Raw genomic sequence first — 18844 nt, forward strand, 5'->3', positions numbered from 1 at the left:
AGAAGTTCTCTTGCTCCTCCACTGTTCGGCCTGCACATGAGCGGATCACGAGAGAGCCGCAGTCGCTGATGTCGCCAGTGCAGAAGGTCTCATGGAGCTTGTCAAAGCGGCAGTGTTTTTGTTGTATTTTCCTTCACAATGCACTTTAGGATTTCAATAAGATGTATGTGTGTTTTGAGATAGTGACTTTTCTTCTCGCCTTCAACTTCTACGATTTGGTTCTTACTCAGGGTAAGTCTCCTGTTGGTTTTTCTTATTTCGCTAAACGTTACATACAGTAATTGTCCTGTGTGTAATTGTCCTGTGTCTAAGTCCATTGTTGTGCTCTTAGGGGTTGTAATTGTATCAAAACATGCAAGCTATATACAATGGTAAAGTTCGCTTAACTGAGAACAAATCATTGTAGGGACGCAAGTATTCAGCGCGCAGAGTTTTAACTTTTTAATTCACGCCTACGGTGTAGCTTACAGTCCGCATCCAGCAATATGAGCGACCAACAACCGTTGTACAGATTTATCAACAGAATACACCATACTTTATGTTTTCTAACGGTAGCCTACTTTGTATTGGGATAGTTTTGATTCTTATTTTGGAGGTAATACAGTAGTCACTTTCCATATAGTTTTCCATTGTGAACTTGATATCCGTCATATTTCTCCATATTGTATCACGCTGATTTTCTTCCTCTTTTCTTACCAATTGTATCACGCAAATGGGGAGGGTCGCTCTACCCGTGATGGAGCTGTAACCAGCCCATAGTGTGTAGCCTATACCGTTGATGGAGCTGTAACCAGCCCATAGTGTGTAACCTATAGCGTGTAGCCTATACTGGTGATGGAGCTGTAACCAGCCCATAGTGTGTAGCCTATACCGTTGATGGAGCTGTAACCAGCCCATAGTGTGTAGCCTATACCGTTGATGGAGCTGTAACCAGCCCATAGTGTGTAACCTATAGCGTGTAGCCTATACTGGTGATGGAGCTGTAACCAGCCCATAGTGTGTAGCCTATACCGTTGATGGAGCTGTAACCAGCCCATAGTGTGTAACCTATAGCGTGTAGCCTATACTGGTGATGGAGCTGTAACCAGCCCATAGTGTGTAACCTATACTGGTGATGGAGCTGTAACCAGCCCATAGTGTGTAACCTATACTGGTGATGGAGCTGTAACCAGCCCATAGCTTGTAGCCTATACTGGTGATGGAACTGTAACCAGCCCATAGCGTGTAGCCTATACTGGTGATGGAGCTGTAACCAGCCCATAGCGTGTAACCTATACTGGTGATGGAGCTGTAACCAGCCCATAGTGTGTAACCTATACTGGTGATGGAGCTGTAACCAGCCCATAGTGTGTAACCTATACTGGTGATGGAGCTGTAACCAGCCCATAGTGTGTAACCTATACTGGTGATGGAGCTGTAACCAGCCCATAGCTTGTAGCCTATACTGGTGATGGAACTGTAACCAGCCCATAGCGTGTAGCCTATACTGGTGATGGAGCTGTAACCAGCCCATAGCGTGTAACCTATACTGGTGATGGAGCTGTAACCAGCCCATAGCGTGTAACCTATACTGGTGATGGAGCTGTAACCAGCCCATAGTGTGTAACCTATACCGGTGATGGAGCTGTAACCAGCCCATAGCGTGTAGCCTATACCGGTGATGGAGCTGTAACCAGCCCATAGTGTGTAACCTATACCGGTGATGGAGCTGTAACCAGCCCATAGCGTGTATCCTATACCGGTGATGGAGCTGTAACCAGCCCATAGCGTGTAGCCTATACCGGTGATGGAGCTGTAACCAGCCCATAGTGTGTAACCTATAACGGTGATGGAGCTGTAACATAGTATGTTGTGTTCGTGACATGAAATCATTTAATAGGTGTTACGTTGTTGCTCTTCGGTGAGAATAGCCTGTGTATGAGGCTACGGTAGATGACTGCTCCTACAAGAGTATAGCTAGATATCGTTGATGTTAAACCTCAACGTTTTACTTGTTAGGTAATAATATGGCTAAACATTTGACACACGGATCAAGTGTATGACAATGATGAGCTGCTGATCCTTCACACCAGGCAATTAGCAAATACAGAGGTGTACTTACACTTGTATTGGTGTTAGACATCTGCCCTTGACTTTGCTTAAGTCATTGAATAAGGCAATAGTTATTGTATGTTGACATGTGTCACATTTTAACAATGTGTTAAAACCAGTTGGCGCACCCACGTTTTAACATGTAGGCATACAGTAGGCATACCCTTTAAAAGTTACTCATCAATATTCATTTGGCCGACATCATTCAACTGATTCTTCAATCGTTACGGAGGGGGTTAGTTGGCAGCTAGTAATTCGCATCTGGCGGTGTTGAGACTTTGATGTTGAGAAAATTGCTGTTTGTCCACATGCGTTCAGGATGTGGATTACTCCGCGTAAATATCGCTTGAAAGTTACTGACACAAGACATCTGTCACGGTGTGTGTCGAAGATGAAAGAACATCGCTTAGAACTTCATTTGGGAACTTCATTTGGGACAATGATGTATGTAAAACCTGGATTGATAATGCTATGTATTGGCCAATGAAAGGCTTTGAAGCTGGTGGGCCATATTGGCATTCCCCAGAAGAAGCAGTCCTCCAGAGGAATGCATGGAATTCTACAGTATTTCAATTAAATGTTTCAAGGACAATGCATTTACTATTTAAGTCTTTTTGGTTGTAGTGGGCACAGTAACACTGTTACTTAAAAAAATATATGTTTCTATATATATTTTATGTTTAGCTCGCATAATATAATTTTAAAGTATGCATTATGGTGTCTGTAACAGAATAAATGTGGCAAAAACAAATGTAGACATCAATAAATTAATTTCTATAGCTTCCAAAATATTTTTAACACCGATGGGGGAGTGCCAAGATGGAGGTGCAGTGGCTTCAAAACAGTGCCCCCTGTTAGTGATCTAGTCTGTATATAAATCATTGGTTTGGACCCATATTTGCAAGCTGGCATTATGAAGAAGACAAAGTCGCATACACACAGGGCCTTTTTTTTAAAGTTCTAAAATGGGAATGATAGCGGCCTCTCGTCTTGGGAACATCTGAGCAACTAATTTGATCCCTTCCAGACCACTACACTGCCTCAAGATATTGGTTTTCCCATTGTCCAACTCCGTTGCTTCGTGTAAAACAAAATGTCCCTGGTTAGCTAAAATTATCTCTATCTTTCCCTTTTTAGTTTCTTTTCAAGTATCCACTATTGAGACTAGTCATCCCTTTAAAAAAAAAATCTGCAATCAATTTAACCTTTCAAGAGTACCACAATAGAAATATGTCCCAGACTTTATTGTATGTTATCCTCCATGATTTAACAATAGAAATAAGTCCCAGACTTTATTGTGTGTTGTCCTCCATGATTTAACTCATGTGCATGTATGGCTTTTTCAAGTTGTATGTGTGCTGGTTTTATAAAATGGTCAAATTAATAAACTAAATTAAAACTAAATCCATATTAACTTTGTACATGGTTAATGATCTGAAATAATGGTATTTAGTTTGATCTGACTCCAATAATTGTTCATTCGGGAGAGTATAGAGCATGTTTGCAAGAACATTAGTTTTCATTAACATTAATATATTTCATGTTTCAGATCTGAGACCTAACTGAACAGTTTTCAGGTTATTAGATGAGCAGTAACAAGGCTTGAGGCCTCCGGCTCTGTAAAACATCTGTATTTATGTTGACACAAGTTGTTACATTAAGGGCTACCATAAATGTCAAGGTTATCAAATGAAATGGCTTCATTTCTGTGCCGACTTCAAAGAGCAATACCTGACCCAGGATCTGTGACTTCAAAAAGCAATACCTGACCCAGGATCTGTGACTTCAAAAAGCAATACCTGACCCAGGATCTGTGACTTCAAAAAGCAAAACCTGACCCAGGATCAGTGACTTCAAAGTGCAATACCTGACCCAGGATCTGTGACTTCAAAGAGCAATACCTGACCCAGGATCTGTGACTTCAAAGAGCAATACCTGACCCAGGATCTGTGACTACAAAGAGCAATACCTGACCCAGGATCTGTGACTTCAAAGAGCAATACCTGACCCAGGATCTGTGACTTCAAAGAGCAATACCTGACCCAGGATCTGTGACTTCAAAAAGCAATACCTGACCCAGGATCTGTGACTTCAAAAAGCAAAACCTGACCCAGGATCAGTGACTTCAAAGTGCAATACCTGACCCAGGATCTGTGACTTCAAAAAGCAATACCTGACCCAGGATCTGTGACTTCAAAAAGCAAAACCTGACCCAGGATCAGTGACTTCAAAGTGCAATACCTGACCCAGGATCTGTGACTTCAAAAAGCAATACCTGACCCAGGATCTGTGACTTCAAAGAGCAATACCTGACCCAGGATCTGTGACTTCAAAGAGCAATACCTGACCCAGGATCTGTACAGACTTGAAAAGAACACACTATTAAACTCCATAGCCATTTGTATAGCAATCAAGGCTGATTTTATAACTCAGCTTAAATTACCCTGCAACTCAAAAACAAATGTGTATTATGTTGGTGCTGTTCAATCAATCGATCAAATGTATTGATAAAGCCCTCTTTACATCGGCAGATGTCACAAAGTGCTATACAGAAACCCAGCCTAAAACCCCAAACAGCAAGCAATGCAGATGTAGAAGCACGGTGGCTAGGAAAAACCAAGAAAGAAACCTAGAGAGGATCCAGGATCAGAGGGATGGCGAGTAGTCTTCTAGCTGTGCCGGGTGGAGATTATAAGAGCACAAAGCCATTAAGGCCAGATTGTTCTTCAAGACGTTCAAACCTTCGTAGATGACCAGCAGGGTCAAATAATAATAATCACAGTGGTTGTAGAGAGTGCAACATTTCAGTACCTCAGGAGTAAATATCAGTTGGCTTTTCATAGCCGAGCATTCAGAGGTCGAGACAGCAGGTGCGGTAGAGAGAGAGAGAGTAGAAAAAAACAGGTCCGGGACAAGGTAGCGCGTCCGGTGAACAGTTGAAACTGCAGGCAGAACAGTTGAAACTGGAGCAGCAGCACGACCAGGTGGAATGGGGACAGCCAGGAGTCATCAGGCCAGGTAGTCCTGAGGCATGGTCCTAGGGGTCAGGTCTTCCGGGACTGGAGGGAGAAAGGGAGAGAGAGAGAATTAGAGGGAGCATACTTAAATTCACACAGGACACCAGATAAGACAGGAGAATTACACCAGATATAACAGACTGCCCCTAGCCCCCCGACACATAAACTATAGCAACATAGATACTGGAAACTGAGACAGTGGGGGGTCGGGGACACTGTGGCCCCGTCGGACGATACCCCCAGACAGGACCAACCAGGCAGGATATAACCCCTCCGACTTTGCCAAAGCACAGTCCCCCACACCACTAGAGGAATATCAACAGATCACAAAATTACTACCCTGAGACAAGGTTGAGGCCCACGAAGATCTCCTCCACCGCACGAGGGGGCACAAAATAAGTAGATTGGATCTAAAGTGTGGTATTTCATTGGTTCATTTGAATAAATCCAGAGCAGACAGTCTGACCAGCAGGCTCAGAGGCTGGCCGCAACAGCAGGATATTATGTAATTGAACAAGATGTGCTCCTTGTTGGATCGCTTGCCAAAAAAAAGACGCTGAACTGATTCTATCACCACTACCAATCCTTCCCCAACACACAAAAACACATGCATGCACACACACACACACACACACACACACACACACACACACACACACACACACACACACACACACACACACACACACACACACACACTCAGGCATGCACGCACACGTGCACGCACATGCACACACACGCACACTCACACACACACACACACACATACACACATGCACGCACACACACGCACACACATGCACACACACGCACGCACACACAAACACCACTTCCCCTCTACCTGGACATTTGTTCGCTTGTTAATTTACTCTATCCGTCTCCGTACTAGAGGTCGACCGATTATGATTTTAAAACGCCGATACCGATTATTGGAGGACCAAAAAAAGGCAATACCGAATAATCGGCCAATTTTTATATATATATATATATATATAAAAAGATATATATATTTGTAATAATGACAATTACAACAATACTGAATGAACAATTAACTTTTATTTTAACTTAATATAATACATAAATAAAATCAATTTAGTCTCAAATAAATAATGAAACATGTTCAATTTGGTTTAAATAATGCAAAAACCCAGTGTTGGAGAAGAAAGTAAAAGTGCAATATGTGCCATGTAAAAAAGCTAAAGTTTAAGTTCATTGCTCAGAACATGAGAACATATGAATGCTGGTGGTTCCTTTTAACATGAGTCTTCAATATTCCCAGTTAAGAAGTTTTAGGTTGTAGTTATTATAGGACTATTTCTCTCTATACCATTTGTATTTCATATACCTTTGACTATTGGATGTTCTTATAGGCACTATAGTATTGCCAGCCTAATCTCGGGAGTTGATAGGCTTGAAGTCATAAACAGCACTGTGAAGCAAGCATTGCTAAGAGCTGCTAGCAAACGCAGGAAAAGTGCTGTTTGAATGAATGCTTACGAGCCTGCTGCTGCCTACCACCGCTCAGTCAGACTGCTCTATCAAATATCAAATCATAGACTTAATTATAATATAATAAACACTCAGAAATACGAGTCTCGGGTCATTAATAGCGTCAAATTCGGAAACGATCATTTCAAAATCAAAATGTTTATTCTTTCAGTGAAATACGGAACCGTTCCGTATTTTATCGAACGGGTGGCAACCCTAAGTCTAAATATTGCTGTTACATTGCACAACCTTCAATGTTATGTCATAATTATGTACAATTCTGGCAAATTAATTACGGTCTTTGTTAGGAAGAAATGGTCTTCACACAGTTTGCTACGAGCCAGGCGGCCCAAACTGCTGCATATACCCCGATTCTGCTTGCACTGAACACCAGCTTCAAACAGCGGGAAAACAGTATTTTTGGTCACAGCGGTGTAGATGGTACAATGATTCTCTACACTACACTTGCTTGTTTTGTCACATTAACTGAAATTAGGCAAACTATTGGAATGTTTGCATCCAGGAAATGGTGGAGCAATTTCTGTATAGTGCATTTTTAACGTCACACTTGAAATCGCTCGCAATCTTAACGCCTGCCTCAGACCTCTCGTACAACAGCTCAGTGAGTCGTTAGATCACCATTTGCACTCCCGAGTCACTTTCCACACAGAAAATCTCTGCTAAACACAGAATTAATATGTTTATGAGTCTCTGTGACTGCCGAAAACTTCATAGTCGAATATAAATAGCCTAAAATGTTTGCAATGTTATTAACAAGCGAAGCAAGGATAACCTCAATTTGTTTTATGAAAAACGCGATAATCGAATTATATTAAAGCTAGATTATTAGGCTGAATATTGACCTCACTTTCATGTATGTGCAATCGATAGAACTACTTAGTATTAAACCATTAGGCTACATCTGAACTGCTTCAATATTCATACCAATGCTACTATTATCTCAAAGCTCACACTCACTGTAGCCTAACTAATAATCTAAAGGTCAACATATTAGGTATATGGCAATGTCGATTAACTTACTAGTTCATGTTTCATTATTTTCATTGTTTAATTATTTAATTGTTTTGACTTTGGCTTTATTCATTCCTGTTCACAGTTTACCCAAACTGAAGAAATGCATAATTTACATAATCAAAATAGCAAGAGAAAACACTTAGCATACAGAACACATGGCCAACATAATACAAACACTTAGAATACAGAACACATGGCCAACATAATACAAACGCTTAGAATACAGAACACATGGCCAACATAATACAAACACTTAGAATACAGAACACATGGCCAATATAATACAAACACTTAGAATACAGAACACATGGCCAATATAATACAAACACTTAGAATACAGAACACATGGCCAACATTATACAAACACTTAGAATACAGAACACATGGCCAACATTATACAAACACTTAGAATACAGAACACATGGCCAACATAATACAAACACGTAGAATACGGAACACATGGCTAACATAATTTAAAACACTTAGCATACAGAACACATGGCCAACATAATACAAACACTTAGAATACAGAACACATGGCCAACATAATACAAACACTTAGAATACAGAACACATGGCCAACATAATACAAACGCTTAGAATACAGAACACATGGCCAACATAATACAAACACTTAGAATACAGAACACATGGCCAACATAATACAAACACTTAGAATACAGAACACATGGCCAACATTATACAAACACTTAGAATACAGAACACATGGCCAACATAATACAAACACTTAGAATACAGAACACATGGCCAACATAATACAAACACTTAGAATACAGAACACATGGCCAACATAATACAAACACTTAGAATACAGAACACATGGCCAACATAATACAAACACTTAGAATACAGAACACATGGCCAACATAATACAAACACTTAGAATACAGAACACATGGCCAACATTATACAAACACTTAGAATACAGAACACATGGCCAACATTATACAAACACTTAGAATACAGAACACATGGCCAACATAATACAAACACTTAGAATACAGAACACATGGACAACATTATACAAACACTTAGAATACGGAACACATGGCCAACATTATACTAACACTTAGAATACATAATAGACTACAGTCTTCTCTTGATGGGAAACTGCATTGTGTAAAAAATACGACTTCGAATAGGCATAAATAATTTAAGAGCTACAGCAAACTCTTTAGCCTATATTCTGGAATAATTTTCAGCTCGGGACAGCTTCTGTAACGAGACAGTTAAGTTTCACTTTGTAACAAGTGCACTGCTTGTTTTTTGGGGAAATGGGTGTGAAATCTTCAGCCTTTATTTTTACGATGCATCGTTAAAACTCTCGTAAGTCTAAGTTCCATGGCTTTTGGGAAACCGGGCCCTGGAGCACACATATTGGGGCAGCAGGTTAGCCTAGTGGTTAGAGCGTTGGGCTAGTAACCGAAAGGTTGCAAGTTCAAATCCCTGAGCTGACAAGGTACAAGTCTGGCGTTCTGCCCCTGAACAAGGCACTGTTCCTAGGCCGTCATTGAAAATAAGAATTTGTTCTTAACTGACTTGCCTAGTCAAATAAATAAACATAGACCTGCTGATCACACTGGCTGTCTTTACCTAGCCAGAACCACTGACACATAGGTTTTCTCCTGTCATGGTAGAATAGTCCAAACCTTATAGATAATGTGAAGTCAGGCATGCATGCATAGAAATGTTGTTGGATAGGAGCACTTACTGTTGGGTCTTGGCTGAATTCTTGTGGGTTGTGGTGGGCGTTGTGGCTCAAAGCATTGATTGTGTTTGTTGAATTCCTGAACCTGCGTGGATGACACAAAAACTGGGTCATCAATCATGGTTGAACATTAAAAGGATATTTTGGGATTTTGGCAATTATCTACTTCCCAAGAGTCAGATTAACTTGTGGATACCATTTTTATGTCTCTGTGTCCAGTATGAAGGAAGTTAGAGGTAGTTTCGCAAGCGAATGGCAATAACTGGAAATCTATGGGTGCTAGCAGATACCCTAGACTTCCAGTCATTATGCTAACACTAGTAAGCAATTGCACTAGCGCTAGTTAGCAACTCCCTTTAAACTGAAAATCCCAAAGGATCCATTTAAGGAACCACCATGTTTGGAGATCAGAAATGAAATCAATCAAATGTATTTAGAAAGCTATTTTTACATTAGCAGATGTCACAAAGTGCTTGTACAGAAACCCAGCCTAAAACCCCAAACAGCAAGCAATGCAGCTGTAGAATGCCTGTTGTTTTGTTTTTGAAGATTGTAATGTGCCAGGAGCATGTGATTGGCAATTGCTTTATTTCTTATTTGTTGTTATGAGGTTCCTAAATGGAAGTTGATGGATTTAGACTGGACCCTGATTATGGATCAATCATCCATCTAATTTTAGCTCAGAGACACATCACTATGTCTCTCTATTGCCTCTGGTTGTTTTACGAGTCTCTCACAGATGTCATTTAAAACAGCTGGAGGAAGATATTAGCGATGGCAAAGCCTTAGGTTTTTTGATATCTAGCATCCATCATGTAGCTTTCATTTATATATTTAGATGGAACAGACTTTTATAGATGCAAGAAACTACTTATGGCCTTTTGATGTTACAGTACATTCTCTTCTTTAGCTGGTTTCTTATTGATCTTGCGTGATGGAGGGACACAGACAGCTGTCAAATAATTTGACAGCCCGGCATGCGTAATAAACACACATTCTTGTTTTCATTTGATAGTTGTTTGCCTATTTTGCAGTTACTCTGTTAAAGACACTTCAATGAGGGGAATCAAAGACACTAATTTTAGCATTAGTCAGTTGAATAATTACAAGGAATTTTATCTATCAACCATTGATATGAGAAGATTTGGCTTCCATGGATCAGGGGTTATAATGACAATATGAATATTCTCTTCATTCACGTGTTGATTTGAATAAGTGGAATTTGCTGCTCGTAGTCCTATTATATCAAATCAAATCAAATGTATTTTATAAAGCCCTTCTTACATCAGCTGATATCTCAAAGTGCTGTACAGAAACCCAGCCTAAAACCCCCAAACAGCAAGCAATGCAGGTGTAGAAGCGTGGTGGCTAGGAAAAACTCCCTAGAAAGGACAAAACCTAGGAAGAAACCTAGAGAGGAACCAGGCTATGAGGGGTGGCCAGTCCTCTTCTGGCTGTGCCGGGTGGAGATTATAACAGGACATGGCCAAGATGTTCACATTTTCATAAATGACCAGCATGGTCAAATAATAATATTCACAGTTGTCGAGGGTGTAACAAGTCAGCACCTCAAGAGTAAATATCAGTTGACTTTTCATAGCCGATCATTGAGAGTATCTCTACCGCTCCTGCTGTCTCTAGAAAGTTGAAAACAGCAGGTCTGGGACAGGTAGCACATCCGGTGGACAGGGGACAGCAAGGAGTCATTATGCCAGGTAGTCCTGAGGCATGGTCCTAGGGCTCAGGTCCCCCGAGAGAGAGAAAGAGAGAATTAGAGAGCATACTTCAATTCACACAGGACACCGGATAAGACAGGAGAAATACTCTAGATTTCACAGACTGACCCTAGCCCCCCGACACATAAACTACTACAGCATAAATACTGGAGGCTGAGACAGGAGGGGTCAGAAGACACTGTGGCCCCATCCGATGATACCCCCGGACAGGGCCAAACAGGCAGGCTATAACCCCACCCACTTTGCCAAAGCACAGCCCCCACACCACCAGAGGGATAACTTCAACCACCAACTTACCATCCTGAGACAAGGCCGAGTATAGCCCACAAAGATCTCCGCCTCGGCACAACCCAAGGGGGGGCGCCAACCCAGACAGGAAGACCACGTCAGTGACTCAACCCACTCAATTGACGCACCCCTCCTAGGGACGGCATGGAAGAACACCAGTAAGCCAGTGACTCAGCCCCTGTAATAGGGTTAGAAGCAGAGAATCCCAGTGGAGAGAGGGGAACCGGCCAGGCAGAGACAGCAAGGGCGGTTCGTTGCTCCAGGGCCTTTCCGTTCACCTTCACACTCCTGGGCCAGACTACACTCAATCATATGACCTACTGAAGAGATGAGTCTTCAGTAAAGATTTAAAGGTTGAGACCGAGTCTGCGTCTCTCACATGGGTAGGCAGACCAATCCATAAAAATAGAGCTCTATAGGAGAAAGCCCTGCCTCCAGCTGTTTGCTTAGAAATTCTAGGGACAATTAGGAGGCCTGCATCTTGTGACCGTAGCGTATGTGTAGGTATGTACGGCAGGACCAAATTGGAAAGATAGGTAGGAGCAAGCCCATGTAATGCTTTGTAGGTTAGCAGTAAAACCTTGAAATCAGCCCTTGCCTTAACAGGAAGCCAGTGTAGGGAGGCTAGCACTGGAGTAATATGATCAATTTTTTGGGTTCTAGTCAGGATTCTAGCAGCCGTATTTAGCACTAACTAAAGTTTATTAAGTGCTTTATCCGGGTAGCCGGAAAGTAGAGCATTGCAGTAGTCTAACCTAGAAGTAACAAAAGCATGGATACATTTTTCTGCATAATTTTTGGATAGAAAGTTTCTGATTTTTGCAATGTTACGTAGATGGAAAAAAGCTGTCCTTGAAACAGTCTTGATATGTTCGTCAAAAGAGAGATCAGGGTCCAGAGTAACGCTGACGTCCTTCACAGTTTTATTTGAGACGACTGTACAACCATCAAGATTAATTGTCAGATTCAACAGAAGATCTCTTTGTTTCTTGGGACCTAGAACAAGCATCTCTGTTTTGTCCGAGTTTAAAAGTAGAACATTTGCAGCCATCCACTTCCTTATGTGTGAAACACAGGCTTCTAGCAAGGGCAATTTTGGGGCTTCACCAAGTTTCATTGAAATGTACAGCTGTGTGTCATCCGCATAGCAGTGAAAGTTAACATTATGTTTTCGAATGACATCCCCAAGAGGTAAAATATATAGTGAAAACAATAGTGGTCCTAAAACGGAACCTTGAGGAACACCAAAATTTACAGTTGATTTGTCAGAGGACAAACCATTCACAGAAACAAAGTGATATCTTTCCTGACAGATAAGATCTAAACCAGGCCAGAACTTGTCCGTGTAGACCAATTTGGGTTTCCAATCTCTCTAAAAGTATGTGGTGATCGATGGAATCAAAAGCAGCACTAAGGTCTAGGAGCACGAGGACAGATGCAGAGCCTCGGTCTGACGCCATTAAAAGGTCATTTACCACCTTCACAAGTGCAGTCTCAGTACTATGATGGGGTCTAAAACCAGACTGAAGCGTTTCATGTACATTGTTTGTCTTCAGGAAGGCAGTGAGTTGCTGCGCAACAGCTTTTTCAAAAATGTTTGTGAGGAATGGAAGATTCGATATAGGCCAATAGTTTTTTATATTTTCTGGGTCAAGGTTTGGCTTTTTCAAGAGAGGCTTTATTCTGCCACTTTTAATGAGTATGGTACACATCCGGTGGATAGAGGGACGTTTATTATGTTCAACATAGGAGGGCCAAGCACAGGAAGCAGCTCTTTCAGTAGTTTAGTTGGAATAGGGTCCAGTATGCAGCTTGAAGGTTTAGAGGTCATGATTATTTTCATCATTGTGTCAAGAGATATAGTACTAAAACACTTGTGTCTCCCTTGATCCTAGGTCCTGGCAGAGTTGTGCAGACTCAGGACAACTGATACGCAGATTTAAAGAGGAGTCCGTAATTTGCTTTCTAATGATCATGATCTTTTCCTCAAAGAAGTTCATGAATTTATTACTGCTGAAGTGAAAGCCATCCTCTCTTGGGGAATGCTGCTTTTTAGTTAGCTTTGCGACAGTATCAAAAATACATTTCAGATTGTTCTTATTTACCTCAATTAAGTTGGAAAAATAGGATGATCGAGCAGCAGTGAGGGCTCTTCGATACTGCACGGTACTGTCTTTCCAAGCTAGTCGGAAGACTTCCAGTTTGGTGTGGCGCCATTTCCGTTCCAATTTTCTGGAAGCTTGCTTCAGAGCTCGGGTATTTTCTGTATACCAGGGAGCTAGTTTCTTATGACAAATGTTTTTAGTTTTTAGGGGTGCCACTGCATCTAGGGTATTGCGCAAGGTTAAATTGAGTTCCTCAGTTAGGTGGTTAACTGATTTTTGTCCTCTGACGTCCTTGGGTAGGCAGAGGGAGTCTGGAAGGGCATCAAGGAATCTTTGTGTTGTCTGAGAATTTATAGCACGACATTTGATGGTCCTTGGTTGGGGTCTGAGCAGATTATTTGTTGCGATTGCAAACGTAATAAAATGGTGGTCCGATAGTCCAGGATTATGAGGAAAAACATTAAGATCCACAACATTTATTCCATGGGACAAAACTAGGTCCAGAGTATGACTGTGGCAGTGAGTAGGTCCAGAGACATGTTGGACAAAACCCACTGAGTTGATGATGGCTCCGAAAGCCTTTTGGAGTGGGTCTCCAAAACTTTTCCATGTGAATATTAAAGTCACCAAAAATTAGAATATTATCTGCTATGACTACAATGTCCGATAGGAATTCAGGGAACTCAGTGAGGAACGCTGTATATGGCCCAGGAGGCCTGTAAACAGTAGCTATAAAAAGTGATTGAGTAGGCTGCATAGATTTCATGACTAGACGAAAACGTCATTTTATTTTTTGTGAATTGAAATTTGTTATCGTAAATGTTAGCAACACCTCCGCCTTTGCGGAATGCACGGGGGACATGGTCACTAGTGTAACCAGGAGGTGAGGCCTCATTTAACACAATAAATTCATCAGGCTTAAGCCATGTTTCACTCAAGCCAATCACATCAAGATTATTGACTATAACTGCCTTTGAAGTGAGGGATCTAACATTAAGTAGCCCTATTTTGAGATGTGAGGTATCACAATCTCTTTAAATAATGGCAGGAATGGAGGAGGTCTTTATTCTAGTGAGATTGCTGAGGCAAACACGGCCATGTTTAGTTTTGCCAAACCTAGGTCGAGGCACAGACAGGGTCTCAAATGGGGATATCCACCACATACATACAGTTGAAGTCAGAAGTTTACATACACCTTAGCCAAATACATTTAAACTCAGTTTTTCACAATTCCTGACATTTAATCCTAATAAAAATTCCCTGTCTTAGGTCAGTTAGGATCACCACTTTATTTTAAAAATGTGAAATGTCAGAATGAGATAATTATTTATTTCAGCTTTTATTTCTTTCGTCACATTCCCAGTGGGTCAGAAGTTTACACACACTCAATTAGTCTTTGGTAGCATTGCCTTTAAATTGTTTAACTTGGGCCAAACGTTTCAGGTAGCCTTCCACAAGCTTCCCACAATGAGTTGGGTGAATTTCAGCCCATTCCTCCTGACAGAGCTGGTGTAACTGAGTCAGGTTTGTAGGCCTCCTTGCTCGCACACACTTTTTTGTGTTCTGCCCACAAATTTTCTATAGGGTTGAGGTCAGGGCTTTATGATGGCCACTGCAATACCTTGACTTTGTTGTCCTTGAAGACATTTTGCCACAACTTTGGAAGTATGCTTGGGGTCATTGTCCATTTGGAAGACCCATTTGCGACCAAGCTTTAACTTCCTGATTGATTTCTTGAGATGTTGCTTCAATATATCCACATCATTTTCCTGCCTCATGATGCCATCTATTTTGTGAAGTGCACCAGTACCTCCTGCAGCAAAGCACCCCCACAACATGATGCTGCCATCCCTGTGCTTCACAGTTGGGATGGTGTTCTTTGGCTTGCAAGCCTCCCCCTTTTTCCTCCAAACATAAAGATGGTCATTATGGCCAAACAGTTCTATTTTGTCCTCAGACCAGAGGACATTTCTCCAAAAAGTACGATCTTTGTGCCCATGTGCAGTTGCAAACGTAGTCTGGCTTTTTTTAATGGCGGTTTTGGAGCAGTGGCTTCTTCCTTGCTGAGTGGCCTTTCAGGTTATGTCGATATAGGACTCATTTTACTGTGGATATAGATACTTTTGTACTTGTTTCCTCCAGCATCTTCACAAGGTCCTTTGCTGTGGTTCTGGGTTTGATTTCGAATTTTTGCACCAAAGTACGTTCATCTCTAGGAGACAGAATGCGTCTCCTTCCTGAGAGGTATGACGGCTGCGTGGTCCCATGGTGTTTATACTTGCGTACTATTGTTTCTACAGATGAACGTGGTACCTTCAGGCGTTTGGAAATTGCTCCCAAGGATGAACCAGACTTGTGGAGGTGTCACGTCCTGACCAATATTTAGGTATTATTGGTATTATATTTGGTCAGGACGTGGCAGAGGTATATTTGTTTTGTATTGTGGGGTTTGTGTGTGGTGTAGTGGGGTGTGTTAGTTTTGGTATAGGTTCTAGGTTTGTTTTTCTATGTGTAGTTTTGGGTGCTGGACTCTCAATTGGAGGCAGGTGTTTCTAGTTGCCTCTGATTGGGAGTCCTATAAGTAGGTGTGCGTTTGTTTGGTAGGTTGTGGGTAGTTGTATTTTGCACTGTGTTTATTCTGCCTGTAAAACTGTCACTAGTCTTTATTCGTTTTCTTGTTTTTTCTCCGTGTTCACATTCATTCAATAAATTAAGATGATGAGCACTAACTCCGCTGCGTATTGGTCCACGTTCTCCGACGATGATTTCGCTATATCGTCTGACGACGAAGATTTCTGTGACAGAACTACCCACCACAACAGGACCAAGCAGCGGAGAAAAGAGCGGGACGCGGAATATAGGGATTATTGTGAAAGGTGGACTTGGGAAGAGATACTGGCTGGAGATGGCCCGTGGAAGAAGGCTGGGGTGGAACAGGAATGCTACGTTGGGACACGTCTGGCTAGGAAGCCGGAGAGGCACCCCCAACCTGTGCGCCTCCATGGCCCAGTCTTTCCGGTTCCTGCCTCTCGGAGTATCCCGGAAGTGAGTACTCCCAGTCTAGCACGACCAGTACCAGCAACCCGGACCAAGCTTCCCAATAGTCAGCCTAGTCCTGTTCAGCCTGTTCCCGCTCCCCGCACTAGCCCTAAGGTGCGTGTTCCCAGACTGGCACATCCTGTACCAGCCCCACGCATCAGGCAGCGCCAGTCTGGTGCCGCCAGAGCCGCCCGACAATCAGGAGTCGCCAGAGCCACCCGCCAGTCAGGAGTCGCCAGAGCCGCCCGCCAGTCTGGTGCCGCCAGAGCCGCCCGACAATCAGGAGTCGCCAGAGCCACCCGCCAGTCAGGAGTCGCCAGAGCCGCCCGCCAGTCTGGAGTCGCCAGAGTGGCCCGTCTGCCCGGAGCTGCCAGAGTGGCCCGTCTGCCCGGAGCTGCCAGAGTGGCCCGTCTACCCGGAGCTGCCAGAGTGGCCCGTCTGCCCGGAGCTGCCAGAGTGGCCCGTCTGCCCGGAGCTGCCAAAGTGGCCCGTCTGCCCGGAGCTGCCAGAGTGGCCCGTCTGCCCGGAGCTGCCAGAGTGGCCCGCCTGTCCGGGGTCTGTTTGTGACCCAGAACCGAAGGGGTCTGTTTGTGACCCAGAACCGAAGGGGTCTGTTTGTGACCCAGAACCGAAGGGGTCTGTTTGTGACCCAGAACCGAAGGGGTCTGTTTGTGACCCGGAACCAAGGGGGTCGGCCTGCGACCCGGGACTGAGGGAATCTGCCTGTGACCCAGAACCGGGTGAGTCTGGCTACGATCCCAAAATATAATTAATTAACTGTGAATGTAATGAGTCTGCCTACAGCCTGGGACCGAAGGAGTCTGCCTACTGTCCAAAGCCAAGCAAGTCTGTCTACGGTCTGGAGGGCAGTAGGCCAGAACCGGAGCCACCTCCAATATAGGTGGGTTGGGGAGGGGGGGTGTAGCACAGTGCCGTCGTTGACGGCAGCCACCCTCCCTTCCCTCCCTTTAGTTTAGGGGGTTTATTTTTGTATTGGGTTTTCTTTATGTTGGTGCATTCGCTGTATGCACCTTTAGGGGGGGTAATGTCACGTCCTGACCAATATTTAGGTATTATTTGTATTATATTTGGTCAGGACGTGGCAGAGGTATATTTGTTTTGTATTGTGGGGTTTGTGTGTGGTGTAGTAGGGTGTGTTAGTTTTGGTATAGGTTCTAGGTTTATTTTTCTATGTGTAGTTTTGGGTGCTGGACTCTCAATTGGAGGCAGGTGTTTCTAGTTGCCTCTGATTGGGAGTCCTATAAGTAGGTGTGTGTTTGTTTGGTAGGTTGTGGGTAGTTGTATTTTGCACTGCGTTTATTCTGCTTGTAAAACTGTCACTAGTCTTTATTCGTTTTCTTGTTTTTTTTCTCCGTGTTCACATTCATTTAATAAATTAAGATGATGAGCACTAACTCCGCTGCGTATTGGTCCACGTTCTCCGACGATGATTTCGCTGTATCGTCTGATGACGAAGATTTCTGTGACAGGAGGTCTACAATTGTCTTTCTGACGTCTTTTGATTTCTTTTCATTTTCCCATGATGTCAAGCAAAGAGGCACTGAGTTTGAAGGTAGGCCTTGAAATACATCCACAGGTACACCCCCAATTGACTCAAATGATGTCAATTAGCCTATCAGAAGCTTCTAAAGCCAAGACATCATTTTCTGGAATTTTCCAAGCTGTTTAAAGGCACAGTCGACTTAGTGTATGTAACCTTCTGACCCACTGGAATTGTGATACAGTGAATTATAAGTGAAATAATCTTTCTGTAAACAATTGTTGGAGAAATTACCTGTGTCATTCACAAAGTAGATGTCCTAACCAACTTGCCAAAACTATAGTTTGTTGACAAGAAATTTGTGGAGTGGTTGAAAAATGTGTTTTAATAACTTCAACCTAAGTGTATGTAAACTTCCAACTTCATCTGTACAGTGTATGTGCTTCCATATATTTTCATATGTGCATACAGTACATATACACTGCATAACATCTCATTCCAGAATCATGGGCATTAATATGGAGTTGGTCCCCCCCTTTGCTGCTATGACAGCCTCCACTCTTCTGGGAAGGCTTTCCACCAGATGTTGGAAAAACATTGCTGCTGGCACTGATGTTGGGCGATTAGGCCTGGCTCGCAGTCGGCGTTCCAATTCATCCCAAAGGTGTTCGATGGGGTTGAGGTCAGGGCTCTGTGCAGGCCAGTGAAGTTTTCCTCACCGATCTCGACAAACCATTTCTGAAACAGGAAAGGGCCTTCCCCAAACTGTTGCCACAAAGTTGGAAGCAGTTTGCATTATGTATTGGGGCAGGTAG

The 18844-nt window shown here is 42.7% G+C and overlaps 1 protein-coding gene across 1 annotated transcript in view; it reads left to right on the forward strand.

Moving 5' to 3' along the window:
• Nucleotides 1–7: 7 nt before the first annotated feature.
• The window catches only part of LOC106579676 (reversion-inducing cysteine-rich protein with Kazal motifs), a 109229-nt gene continuing 90392 nt past the window's right edge, over nucleotides 8–18844 (forward strand). The window contains exon 1 of the mRNA XM_014159806.3: nucleotides 8–231. Within this exon, the coding sequence (XP_014015281.3) occupies nucleotides 162–231 (70 nt within the window). The 5' untranslated portion in view covers nucleotides 8–161. The remainder of the gene's footprint in view (nucleotides 232–18844) is intronic.

This window comes from Salmo salar, chromosome 19 (genome assembly GCF_965601325.2).
Source record: "Salmo salar chromosome 19, fSalSal1, whole genome shotgun sequence".
NCBI classification, from domain to species: Eukaryota; Metazoa; Chordata; class Actinopteri; order Salmoniformes; family Salmonidae; genus Salmo; species Salmo salar.